We start from the raw sequence: 12,461 nt of genomic DNA, 5'->3' as shown, positions 1-12,461 counted from the left end.
TTCAAGAATATCCTCGATAGCAAGATCTAGTATATTCTGCTTAGCCTAGAACAGGCAGCATCACCGCAGTTCCTCTCGTTGCTTAACGACGCGTATATACGAGAGAAGGTCGGTCTTGTTATAATTGACGAGGTATACCTAATCTATAACTAGGGCGAGCCTTCTAGCTTCCGCGACGAATACTCGTAGGTTAGTTAAATGCGCGATCACCTACGCACCGACACTAGCATACTATTAACCTCGGCTACTATAGATAAAGAGTATACTAAGTATGCGATTAAGTATACCGGTATACGCAAGGAAGGACCTAACCTATATAAGACTAAGATTATCCGCAGTAGCATTAATCGCCTAGAGATTACCTATATTATTAAGTTTATTCCGAGAGAGCATCTAACCGACTACGATATATTGTATATAGTAATCGACAATGCCGTATCGTATCCGCCAATTCCTAAGGAGAAGGAGATTACGAAGGGATTAGCAATACTATAGAACATACGCAAGTCCTTAGTATTTATCGACGGCTATAAGTATATCGCTAACTTCGTCGACATCGCCCGTAGCTAGTTACTGTATTTGACTAAGGACAATCCGGACCCTACTAAGAGATATTAGTACGGCGTAGGTCCTAGTATTAATGTCTACCGCACTATCTCCTTCTATACTACAAAGGTACTAAAGCTAGACTAGGATAATCGGTACGATAAGTATTGTAAGCTAGACTCTAATATTCGCTATATAGTAGCAACTACCGCCGCTAGCATTAGTTTAGATGTGCTAGACATTGCAGATATATACTAGTGGAAGTTTAATATAACTCGGAATGCCGGAGACCTTTAGTAGCGACTTAGCCGCATTACGCGGCGATTAGCCCTCCTAAACTTAGAGGGCTTCTTCGATGCACTATACTTCTATCGGCCTCGGGCGTTCTTCTTTGTACTATACTATGCCGGAGATCATATTAAGCGAATGCTAGAAGGCGCTAGTATGCTTTCTATTCTTCTACTAGCATAGATACAGACACAGATACAGATATAGTCGCAGTCGCAGTCGCAGGGCAGCGGTCGTAGTCGTAGTCGTAGCAGAGGCAGAGGTCGTAGTCGTAGTCGTAGTCGTGCACGCGCTACCGGACCTAGTAGACTGCGATAAGAGCTTCCTAGCGAGGATATCGGCGGCGCGAGCGATTAGGATAATGTATATAGCGACACTAAGACAGATACTAGAGATAATACGCCCCGTCGCAAAGGCAAATCTAAGGAGGGTACTTAGAATACGTCTGAGTTAGAGAGCCGAAAGAAGATTCCAAAGATCTTCCTAGGGGCGCTAAACGATTACCTTAAGATCCCTAGTCGCTACTTTCGCGTAGTAATAAACGAGCACTATAGAGAGCATTTAACTTAGTTTCTATATCCGCTAGGCTAGCTAGATCTAAAGGACTGTTGCAACATCTATAATACTAACCTAATAGCTAAGCTACCCGAGCTACCGATAAAGCGTATTAAGCCGGTCAATCTACTAGGTAAAGATACAAGACCTAGCTATACACTCAAACATATTAAGAAGTAGTGCTCGGAGAAGGTCGATACCCTATACCCGCGTAAGAACCGCTTGTTCCGCATACTAGCTAGTATATATATAAAGGACAGACTAATGTAGTCTATATCGGAGGTCTTCCTACTTGCTCGGTTATACGATGCCTAGGAGGATCTGAATCTTAGCACAGATAGGCTATTACAGGTCGCACTAGAACTAAATGATTAGTAATACAAGGATAACCTCGAAGAATTGCTAGCTATTATTATTAGCATTACTAAGCAGGTATATGCTGATTAGGAAGCATATAAATCCGAATAGAAGGCGAAAGAGGAGGCTGCAAAGAAGGCTAAGGAAGATATAGCGGCTGCTATTATAGAGCATTATAACTAGACTATAGGAGGTAAAGGTAGCTCGTCCGAACTACGGCTAGTAGCACCTAGGACCCGAGAGGAAATAGAGGCAGACCTACGCGACCTAAACCAGTCCCTAAGACGCTCTGCCTTTGCGAACACTATCCGCTAGTCTAGTATATAGAATAGTCTTGCTTAGCAGGCTTAGCAGGCTTAGTAGGCTTAGCAGACGACTGCTACCGCGGCACTATCTAACCCTCTATCTAATAGCAACGATGCTACTAGTCCTTCTAATAGTAACGCACTACCCGCTAGGAAGCGTCGTCGTCGTAGTGCTTAACTAGACCCTAGCCAAGCCTAATCTGCTTCTGCTTCTGCTTCTGCTTCTGCTAATCCGGCCGTCGACGAGGAGTACGATATTACCGTAGAAGAAGCAACTAAGCAGTTAATACAAGCTTATATTAGTCGTCGTAGTAGTCGCAATATTCGCATTACTTAGGCTGCTAAGGGTCTATATAGCGAGGGCGCGCGTGCGAGGAGCTTGAGTGCAGCGAGTAGCCGTAGTAGTAGAGTTAACGACGATATCCTGTCCTAGTATCTGCCGAGTAGGTGGTAGAGATTGGCGCTAGCATTAGAATTAGCGCTAGAATTAGCACTAGCACTAGAGATAGCGCTGCAATTGGCGGTGAAATGGCACTAGAAATAGCACTAGAATTAGTACTAGAATTGGCACTAGAATTAGCGCTAGAGATAGCGCTAGAGATAGCACTAGAATTGGCGCTAGAATTGGCATTTAATAAGGTCCTTCCTTACTACCCTTCTATTATATCCTTATAGGCTCGCTAAGTCCTTGTCCTATCCCCGGAAAAGTGAGCCGTAATACTACGCTCGATCGCGTTGCTTCTACGAGTGTAGGCCTAGTTAAGCTGCTTCTACGAGAGCAGGCCTAGTTTAGCTGCTTCTACGAGAGCTAGCCTAGTTCAGCTGCTTCTGCGAGAGCTAGCCTAGTTTAGCTACTTCTGCGAGAGCTAGCCTAGTTTAGCTGCTTCTGCGAGAGCTAGCCTAGTTTAGCTGCTTCTGCGAGAGCTAGCCTAGTTTAGCTGCTTCTACGAGAGCTGGCGTGTAATGCCTAGTTTAGCTGCTTCTGCGAGAGCTAGCGTATAGTAGAGCTAGCGTGTAATGCCTAGTTGAGTTGCTTCTGCGAGAGCAGGCCTAGTTGAGTTGCTTCTACGAGAGCTAGCGCTAGAATTAGCGCTAGAAATGGCGCTGGAAATGGCAGTAGAGTTGGCAGTAGAGTTAGCATTAACAAGATCCGTTATAGCCACCCTTCTATTATGTCCTTGTAAGCTCGCTAAGTCCTTGTCCTTCTGCGAGTGTAGGCCTAGCACTAAGCTATCGCCGCTAACCCTGCCTAGTTTAGCTGCTTCTACGAGAGCCGGCGTATAATATAGGATGCCTAGTTAAGCTACTCCTACGAGAGCCGGCGTGTAATGTAGGATGCCTAGTTGAGTTGCTTCTGCGAGTGCTAGTTAAGCTGCTTCTACGAGAGCTAGTTAAGCTACTTCTGCGAGAGCCGGCGTATAATATAGGATGCCTAGTTGAGTTGCTTCTACAAGTGCTAGTTAAGCTGCTTCTGCGAGTGCTAGCGTATAGTACCTAGTTCAGCTGCTTCTACGAGAGCTAGCGCTAGAATTGGCGCTAGAATTAGCATTTAATAAAGTCCTTCCTTACTACCCTTCTATTATGTCCTTATAAGCTCGCTAAGCAGGTTCTTCTATTATGTCCTTATAGGCTCGCTAAGTAGGCTTTTCTATCGTGTTCTTTGCGATAAGGGTTTATAGATGGTTGTAGGTATAGATAGTCGTAGGTATAGATAGTCGTAGGTATCGATAGCATATAAGAGCTAGGCGAGAAGCGTGAATTCGAGGAAGCGACAAGGATGCCGAGTCCCGCTAAGACCCCGGATTTAGTATAGCAGAGCGCTTAATTGGTAGGATTAAACGTTACAGCTGCTTCCTTCCGCGTATTTACAATACCGACTTTACGACTTTTACAATAGCATTACTAATATAGCGAGATACGTCGATTCAGCGCGTTTCTAGCAAATGGCGCTAACAAAAGTGTCTAACACGATAACGACGGCCGCCTTAGGCACTAATACTAGCGAGAAGTTACTAGCGAGAAGTTACTAGCGAGAAGTTACTAGCGAGACTAGCGAGACTAGCGAGACTAGCGAGACTAGCGAGACTAGCGAGACTAGCACTATACTTATTACACCGTAGCTATTAGCACTACAATATGTACGGCAAGGATAGATACGTAGGGCGATAACATACATCGAGCGCTCGTAAAAGCACCCTTCGAGAAGCTACGACAGCCCTCTTACGTCAACGCCCTCTATTGCTTAGACTCTCCCTAGAACGATCATTCCGATAACTAGTTACTATATAAGGTAGAGAAAACGAATAGTAGCGTCCGGGGATCTAATCAACTAGCGGCACTAAGCGGCTATAGAAGTACATACTCCGAAGCATACTAGCATTATATATAGCCTATATGCTACGCGTAATGCGTAACAATCAACGCATTCTATTACTAACTATAGTACGCGAGGTATGTAGGAAGGGACTTATTAAGCGAAACAATAATAGCTCATTCGCTAAAGCGACACTTATTAGTACCTAGACAACAATAGAGTATAACCGCGCCCTTAGTGTTAGAGACACCGCGAAAAAAAAAGGTTGTCGAGCGCGTTACAGTCGTATAGCAATGTTGATACGCTTGCTAGAAGAGGAGGCGTACTATAGTCGGATAACAGTCTTAATACGCTTTCGATCGGTTCGGTTCGGTGTATACTATAGTCGAATAGCAGTCTTAATACGCAAAGGGCTACAGTCGTATAGTAGTGCTGCAGTCGTGTAGTAGTAAAGACCAAGACTAAGCGCCTTCGGGCTTAATAAGTATACTAGAGGCCCTCACGTAACGACTAAGGTCATTATAACTAACAGTCCTAACGAAGGCGTTACGCCGACTCAACCAGATACGCGTATATTATCCTATAAAGAATCCGAACGTAGGAAGCCTATAGCCGCTACTTAAGGTATACCTTACTAAAGAGTTTTTACCGAGTTAGGCCTAGCCGCTACTCAAGGTATACCTTACTAAAGAGTTTTTACCGAGTCAGACCTGTAGCAATGCTACGAACCTATTAACCTACTTAGTAGGAGAGTCGCTATCGAGCCGCTACTTAAGGTATACCTTACTAAAGAGTTTTTACCGAGTTAGACCGTTAGCCGCATTATAGGTGTACCTTACTAAAGAGTTTTTACCTCCGCTAATCTATCTAAGACCTCTGCAGTTTGCACTACGATGTTCTAACAATAACTATGCTCTTTCGGTTAAATACGCAGTCGACGCCCGCTAAAGCTATAGTATACCTACTCGCTAGGAGAGTCGCCTCGCAACGTCTTGCTTAGCAAAGCCTATCGGAGACCTTAAGAGAAGGACTGAACAAACTCTACCTATCGAGGAACCTTAACTATTAGATAAGCGGCTCTATCGGTAGCAAGCCGTAGAACTAGCAAGGAATAGTGTTGATCGCTATAGAGCTACCTATATGCGACAAAGAGGTATCGATACTATTACATACGCCGACAGCTAGTGTATTGCTAGGGGTATTAGTATATTAGTATATATAGAAGAAGAAGAAGTTGAACTAGGAAGCGTAGGTCTATATTAGCGTATCGCAGGTAAGGTTTGCCTCTACTAATAGGATTGCGCCATTCACGCTACAATAGTAAGGCAATAATAACGGCTATACATTATCGCACTTTCAACGCTATGCCTAAGGCTAGAATTGCTAGCAGTTATCGAAATTACCGGAGGCCTCCTTTAGCATTAGGCGCTCTGAATTCATATAGGAACCAAGTCTAAAGCGAAGCTAATAGCAGAGACCTCTACTCCAACCTACTCCCGACGAGGCACGCACTCTAGTCTACCGCTACTACTTCGCCGCTAGGCACGCACTCTAGTCTACGGAGCTATTAGCTATTAAGCTATCATCGTACGCCTAGCCCGGCTAGCTATTAAGCCATTATCGTACGCCTAGCCTAGCTAGCTATTAAGGCACGCACTCTAGTCTACCGCTACTACTTCGCCGCTAGGCGCGTACAATCTAGAGCTGCTATAGGACAACGACGATATTACAGGCGTTGGTTTAGTGCTTAGACAAGAATAGTCCTACCTTAATACATTAAATATTATGCTCTATGCTCTATGCTCTATACTCTATGCTCTATACTCTATGCTCTGTTCCTTTAAAAGTTACTGCCACCCTTACTACTAAGGCTACCTATGCGTGCGAGGAGACCTATATTAGCTCCTTCTACTCCACCGTTGCTAGCGCTAGCGCCAGTGCCTGTGCCTATACTAGTTAGGTCCTAGGTTTCTACACCCTCGAATAGCTAAGCAGTACTATTTGTAAGCTAAACCTATATATTATCTCGCTCTAGATTAAGTACTGTATCTTCAATTAGACCGTAATCAACACTATCTAGGCGCTTTGCAGCATTAGGACCCTCTAAGGCATTAGATTCTAGCACCGTAGTACGGCCTCGAATGAAGTTCTAGTTAGTAGCGTTAAAGTTCTCGACGACTAATAGTATCTAATCTGCACCGATATTCTAGATATCGTCCGAGAGCGTAAAATCTCCGTACTGCTACTTCGCGAACCTATCGATACGGATCTTATTAGCTCGATTAAATACGCCCGCGCTAATGTCCTTATTAGTATAGTAACTAGTCCGATAGACACTAGAATTCTCCTTAAATATATCGCGGATAAGGCGAGATAACTCTCGGTTTATCGATACTCGCTTAAAGGCAGTAGCAAGTCTATAAGTCGAATTAGTAAGGCGATTATAGTCCTCGGATAGGGCATAGTTAATAAGCTCAATCATCTTATTACTACCGACAGCATAGCCCTTCTTTCTAGACTAATTAACTGTTGCAGTAGCAAGGACCGCCTTCTATAGGTCCTTAGTACTACCCTTATTGAGGAGGAAATAGAAATAGGTTATTAGACGACTATAGTTGCTCTGTCTAGCTCTAAGGAATATAGGGATCGTATAGTCTACGCATCGACGAAGGTGACCGATATCCTATATACGGATAGCATAGCGGACGCGTAGAAACAAAGAGATCTCCTTCATTAGTCTATATATAGATGTAAAGGCCCTATCTAGCCTAGCTAGTGCAGCGCTATTGTCGGTAGAGGCAGGTCGATTAGGCATTCCCTCCTATGCTTCTAGTAATAGGAGTAGCTTATATATCTCCTTTAGGATATCTATATACTCAGTAGCGGACATCTTCTCGACAATAGCCTACTTAACGACCTTAGGCCGGGTCTAGTTACCTTCGCTAACAAGATCCTTAGAGATATAGCTACGGTTAACTATAATCTAGAGGAATACGGCGACGGTGCGGGCCTTAAAGCAACGCTTTAGTAGTCTCTATATACGGAAGAATTTTAGTAACTTTAGATTGACCTCTTTTATACCCTAGAAATCGACATCCGATAATAGAGAGAAGTCTATACGATCGCCGGCCTTGTTCTTGTTCTAATAGGTACGGAATAGTATAAAGTATAGGTTTATAAAGATGTAGAACTAAGCGGGCACTAGAAGGACATGCTACTTCCTATCGTATGCAGCCTTGTTCTCGATACTACTAAAGATTATAGCTAATATACGCTCGATAGTTAGCTGATTACTAACGTTAATAATTAATCTATTATCGAAAATCGGATCCTCTAGCTTTAGACCTAGATTGCCCTAGTAGATATCGTCGTGTACTAAGGCGGTGCCCTTATTCGAGATCTCATTATTCTACGATAGAGGCATAGCTAGTAGCTGAGTCTTACTACGGAAGCTATAGTCAATCTCCGGATATACTAGTTCTTCGACTAGGTTGCCGGTATCCTTCGCTACCTTGAAGATCGTCTTAATCGCGTTACCAAATACATATATACAAGCTTCGTAGAGCTAGTACATTTCGACTGCTATAATAGCATTATTATTGTCGATGTTTTAGATAATGTTCTTAGTTAGGACTAGCTTCGAGCGGTCTAGTATATCCTACGTTAAACTACCCTCTAATATATCCTCGTAGAGGGCGATATACGAGTTAGTAATATTGACCTGTTCATTATTGTCGGCAATGCCTTAGTCCTTCCGCTTTGCCTAGCGATTGAAGTTGTCGTAGCAGATCTACTAGATATACAACTTAGCCCATTCTAAGATCTTCAGCCGCTAAGTATTAGCATTCTTCTTAATTAAGGCTTGTATAGTCTTATACGTAGGAAGCAGACCTATACTATAGAGGGTGTCGATAAGAGGTGCTAGAAGATTGCTAACATATACTAACAGAAGGCTAAGCGACTTTAGCATCTAGGAGGCCCGCTTTAGTGCTATTAAATACACTACTATATACGTAATCGTATAGATACGCTTCTACATTATGTTCCGCTTGTCCTCGAACGACATTGCTCGCTATATAGTATCCTTACGGGTATTTAGCAGTATAAAATCCTCGAGAAGGCGGTACCAATTTAGGGCGATATTATAGATTACATCGTATATCTCGGATAGGCGACGTAGTACGGCAAGACTGTCTTCTAGCTTATACGCATTAAAGAACTTCTTGCTAATTAAGTTCTTAACCTCAGCTCGCAGCTAGATAGCACTAATAAGATGCTTATTAGATAGCATGTCTTGTATAGCCTGCACCCGCTTACGATAGGTCTTAGTGCCCTTATTGCTAAACTATATAAACAACATCTTCTCTATCGGTAATTTAAGCTAAGCAAGGTACTTTATAGCGAGGGCGTACTTCTACTTTAGTGTACGGCGCGGACTACGATTGCTAGTAGGCTCGAGTTCGCCCTCTTCCTCGTCGTTTATCTTATCGAGGCCGCGCTTACTAGAATGCCAAATAGGCTGATCGTTATTATCGGAGGCATTGCTAGTACGGCGCTTACGCTCTAGTTCGCCCTCGCTCTACGGCTCTTTATCTATATTAGCATCCTTATCCTTAGTTAGACTATTATTAACTAGCTAATTATATGTAATGTTGCGATTAGCGGTTCGTAGGCGGCGAGGAGCAGCGCGCTCTTTAGTAGGCTAAAGGCGAGCAGGCTAAAGGCGAGTAGGCTAGCGGCGAGCAGCTAAGCGGTCCTTATCGCCTAGTATGTTCTTAGAGTTATAGTAGTCGCTATAGTACTAGCGCTAGCGGCGGCGATCTTTATCGAGTACTAGACCGGCGAATGCACTAGCGAATGCAGGACCTAGCAGATCGGATAAAGGGCCTAGTATATCGGAAGTCTCTCCTAGTAGCGATAGGTCTTCCGGAGTAGGCATTTCCTTGTCTTTATCGTCTAGTCGAGGCGGCAGGCCGATATCTTCTTCGCTACGACGGTCTAGTTTAGATATTAGTAGCGCTTCTATTAGATAAGAAGAGCTATGCTAATTATCTCCGCTACGACGATTGAGCTCGGAAGTGTTAGCTTAATTAGTCAAGTCGGAGCCGCTTATATTGGTTAGTATCGCGGGTATTAATTAGTATTCGAAATGTCGACTTAAGTAGCTAGCTAAAGTCGCGTCTGCTATTTAGCTATATCTTAACAATGCGGTATCGCACAAGCACGGTATTTATAGCAATATTAGTCGGAAATACTAGATCTACGAGCTCGCGGAGGTTTCGAGTATATTAGGGGTAATAAATCTAGTGCCTTCTAAGCCGCTAGTAAATAGCGTCGCCGGAGTAACGAGAACTTAGCACTACTATACCGTAGGCACTCGAGTGTCTTATTAAAGTAATTGAGAAGTACTCTACGAAGGGCCTCGAGTTAGTTCGGTTAAGATTGAAGGAGGTCGTTACGGCCTCTATTTCCCGCCTCGACGAGAACTCGATAGTAAGAAGTCGCACGTAGTTACTTATAGCAAATAAGTTAGTCGGAAGGCCCTAATTAAGGACCTCTAAGTATTAGGTACGCGAGATTTAGGAGTTGTTGTTTCGGTGTATATTAGGTGCGCTAGCAGCGGATAGCTATAAATAAAGTCGCCTCGCGGGATTTAGTATAACTTAACGTATATACGTCGCATATACGAGATTTTTGGATATTCTAATTCGCAATTAGTAGGGCTATAACCTCCTCGTATTGGATTTGCTAGTTGTCGTTAGTATAGCGAGATCGTATTTTAATAGCGGAATCCACGATGAAAATTAGCGGTTTAGCTTCAGGCCTTTAGGCAAAGGATTAGGTAGAGTAGTGTGTGATTGGTTGTTCGGAAAGACGGAAGCTAGCCCTAATTTAAATCTATCACGTGCAATCTGACCAATTCACCACCGCGCAACGTAATCCTTAATGCACAAAGGCCTGAACGGAGGTAGTGGGCAAGGCCCGGTCTTTTTCGCGGCGAAATTCGACGCAAACGGCCTCGAGTCGAATTGTCACAGGCCGTCAGACGCCGACAACCAGATCCAACCTAGCTCTCGCCAAGCCGACGACGACGACGAACGCCGTGCCTTCTCAGCCTACAAATGCTGAGCGAGTCATCCTCAGCACGCCATCGTGCCTTGCCTTCGGTCCTTTGCCTCAGATGCGACCCTCAGCTACATGCAGCCCTGTGGCGAGATCTTGTGAACGGCGTGGCGTATGCATTGTCCATGTGATTTGTGCCGAGAGAGTCACCGATGATCAGTCCAGACCGCTTAGTACGAAGACGCGCGCTTCCACCGGAAATGCTCCAGCAGCATCGCGTTCGAGACATCACCTCCGTAGCAGCTGCCGTTTCGTCCCTGCTGAAGTTACTTGTAATAATGGCCTCTCACCACTTGTGCAACCAAGTTGCGTCTCCCACAATGCCGCCAGCGATATCGAATTCGACAAAAAATGGCCGCCAACACCTTGAATCTCCTCCATCGTTCACTTATATGGCAGCGTTGAGCGTCCATTTCATTCACTAGCTGAGTATATGCCTTCTACATGTCGTCGGATCCAATGCCGCCGCATCATGAATTCTTGCCCTTCTGCGCTTGTAACGCTCTCCATTTCTCCTCGGGTATCGTAAGACAGTTGATGCCGAGATAATCGCAGATTGCAGTGCAGACCACATACGCCCATCGACCATACACAATCATCGATGCCACGAAGTACGCCCAAAGATAGTATAGCTGAATCTCCGAAGATGCAGGGCTGAAGCCAATATATGGAAGATTCACCATGATGGCCCCACCTACCAAAGGAGCCAACAAGCCTGTCCAGTATGGGAAAGGTTGCCGCGTTAAGTGAGCGAGGATGGTCTTGGTCGTCATGCGACCAAAGACGAACGACAACGTAAGGCAAAGTAGGCACAAATGATTGTCTTGGAGCAATGCGGAGTATGGTGAGCCCAGCCATGCAACAAGAGCTCCACTAAAGACGATCATCGGCGACCACTCCAAGAATACTGGCATAAGCGGAAGATTCTTTGCTCTTCTTGCCCTGACCACATTGATCACGCAGCCCGGCAAGTGAGCTGTGAAGAACGCGATCAAGAGGATCGCAGCCCAAAGATCGACCATGGACATCGAGCCAAGCACTTCCTTCTGTCCCACCACGTCCGCCAACGGCTTGTGCCAAATTTGAGGACCATGAATTCCAGAAAGCAGCATGATTGTTGAAGCCAAGAGTAAGCCTTCTGTTGGCCCGTTGAAGTAGCCGAGATACAGGGTATGTGTATGATACGTCTCCCAGGTCGAGAAGAACATCGGCAAGCAGGGTATGAGGGCTGTCAAAGCACCAATGCGCGTGGGGCCAAGAGCCATTGCAGACACTTCGAGCAGGGATGCCAGAGTGCAGTTCAGCGAGTCAATGCCATGATCAAACAGTTCTCCGAGTCCAGAAGAAGTGCCTGTCCGTCTCGCTTGCTTGCCATCAATATTATCCATAGTCGAGTATGCCCAAACCCCAAAAGCATAACTGTAGTATACCCAAGCATGCTGAGGTCCAGTAAGATCCGGATCCATGAGCTGTTGCAACCCGACGTTCCCAATTACGAAGAGGAATCCAATGAGTGTGACCATATTTGGAGCCAGCCATAACGGTAACCATTCTACGCAGTAATTCCACTACACTCAAACCGTCAATGACACTTCTAGCAACCAGCCAAAAAAATTCGAGGAGACAAGATGATTGTACGTACATAATGTTTCAAAATATAATTCGAAATCGGCGACAGGTCGACGGAAGAGTACTTGTACGTCTTGAAGTGTTTGAGTCCTTCCTCCGAGAGGCTCCCTGATGATGGAGCAGGTCTCTCTGTTATAGCACTTTCATCAGCACCACCGTTTTCCAGCTGCCGACTCGCTTCGAGAATTGCCGACGTACTCTTGTCGGCCATTGTTTTTTTCTTTTTCTTTGGTGCTGTAGGGAGGAAAGAAAATGCCACCGCCCGGAAATTCGCTTTTCTTCGCTATCGTACCACCATACTAGTCAGCTGGAAAAGGAGTGATCGCGTTTCGTTGCACCGCCGA

At 44.8% G+C, this 12,461-nt stretch overlaps 2 protein-coding genes across 2 annotated transcripts; one reads left to right on the top strand and one right to left on the bottom strand.

The window, feature by feature from the left end:
* Positions 1 to 3,149: 3,149 nt before the first annotated feature.
* On the top strand, positions 3,150 to 10,917 carry MYCFIDRAFT_178257 (uncharacterized protein; the record flags this gene model as incomplete). The annotated part of the gene is made up of 8 exons (XM_007932148.1): positions 3,150 to 3,179; positions 10,240 to 10,270; positions 10,322 to 10,468; positions 10,496 to 10,518; positions 10,560 to 10,595; positions 10,631 to 10,783; positions 10,819 to 10,870; positions 10,895 to 10,917. The coding sequence occupies 8 exons, from the start codon at positions 3,150 to 3,152 to the stop codon at positions 10,915 to 10,917; spliced, it is 495 nt and encodes a 164-aa protein (XP_007930339.1).
* Positions 10,883 to 12,449, bottom strand: MYCFIDRAFT_87937 (uncharacterized protein). Its single transcript, XM_007932147.1, has 3 exons — positions 12,316 to 12,449; positions 12,131 to 12,246; positions 10,883 to 12,056 (listed from the first exon to the last, which is right to left on the bottom strand). The coding sequence occupies exons 1-3, from the start codon at positions 12,326 to 12,328 to the stop codon at positions 10,959 to 10,961; spliced, it is 1,227 nt and encodes a 408-aa protein (XP_007930338.1). The 5' UTR covers positions 12,329 to 12,449; the 3' UTR covers positions 10,883 to 10,958.
* Between the last annotated feature and the right edge of the window lie 12 nt (positions 12,450 to 12,461).

The sequence above is a fragment of the Pseudocercospora fijiensis genome (assembly GCF_000340215.1).
Source record: "Pseudocercospora fijiensis CIRAD86 unplaced genomic scaffold MYCFIscaffold_8, whole genome shotgun sequence".
In the NCBI taxonomy this organism is placed as follows: domain Eukaryota; kingdom Fungi; phylum Ascomycota; class Dothideomycetes; order Mycosphaerellales; family Mycosphaerellaceae; genus Pseudocercospora; species Pseudocercospora fijiensis.
Note: the sequence above shows the minus strand (reverse complement) of the source record. Positions and strands in the feature narration are given on the sequence as shown.

Coding starts and splice junctions, on each gene's coding strand:
- MYCFIDRAFT_87937 (XM_007932147.1), bottom strand. Junction 12,057..12,130: donor ATTATATTTTGAAACATTAT/GTACGTACAATC, acceptor GTTTGAGTGTAG/TGGAATTACTGCGTAGAATG.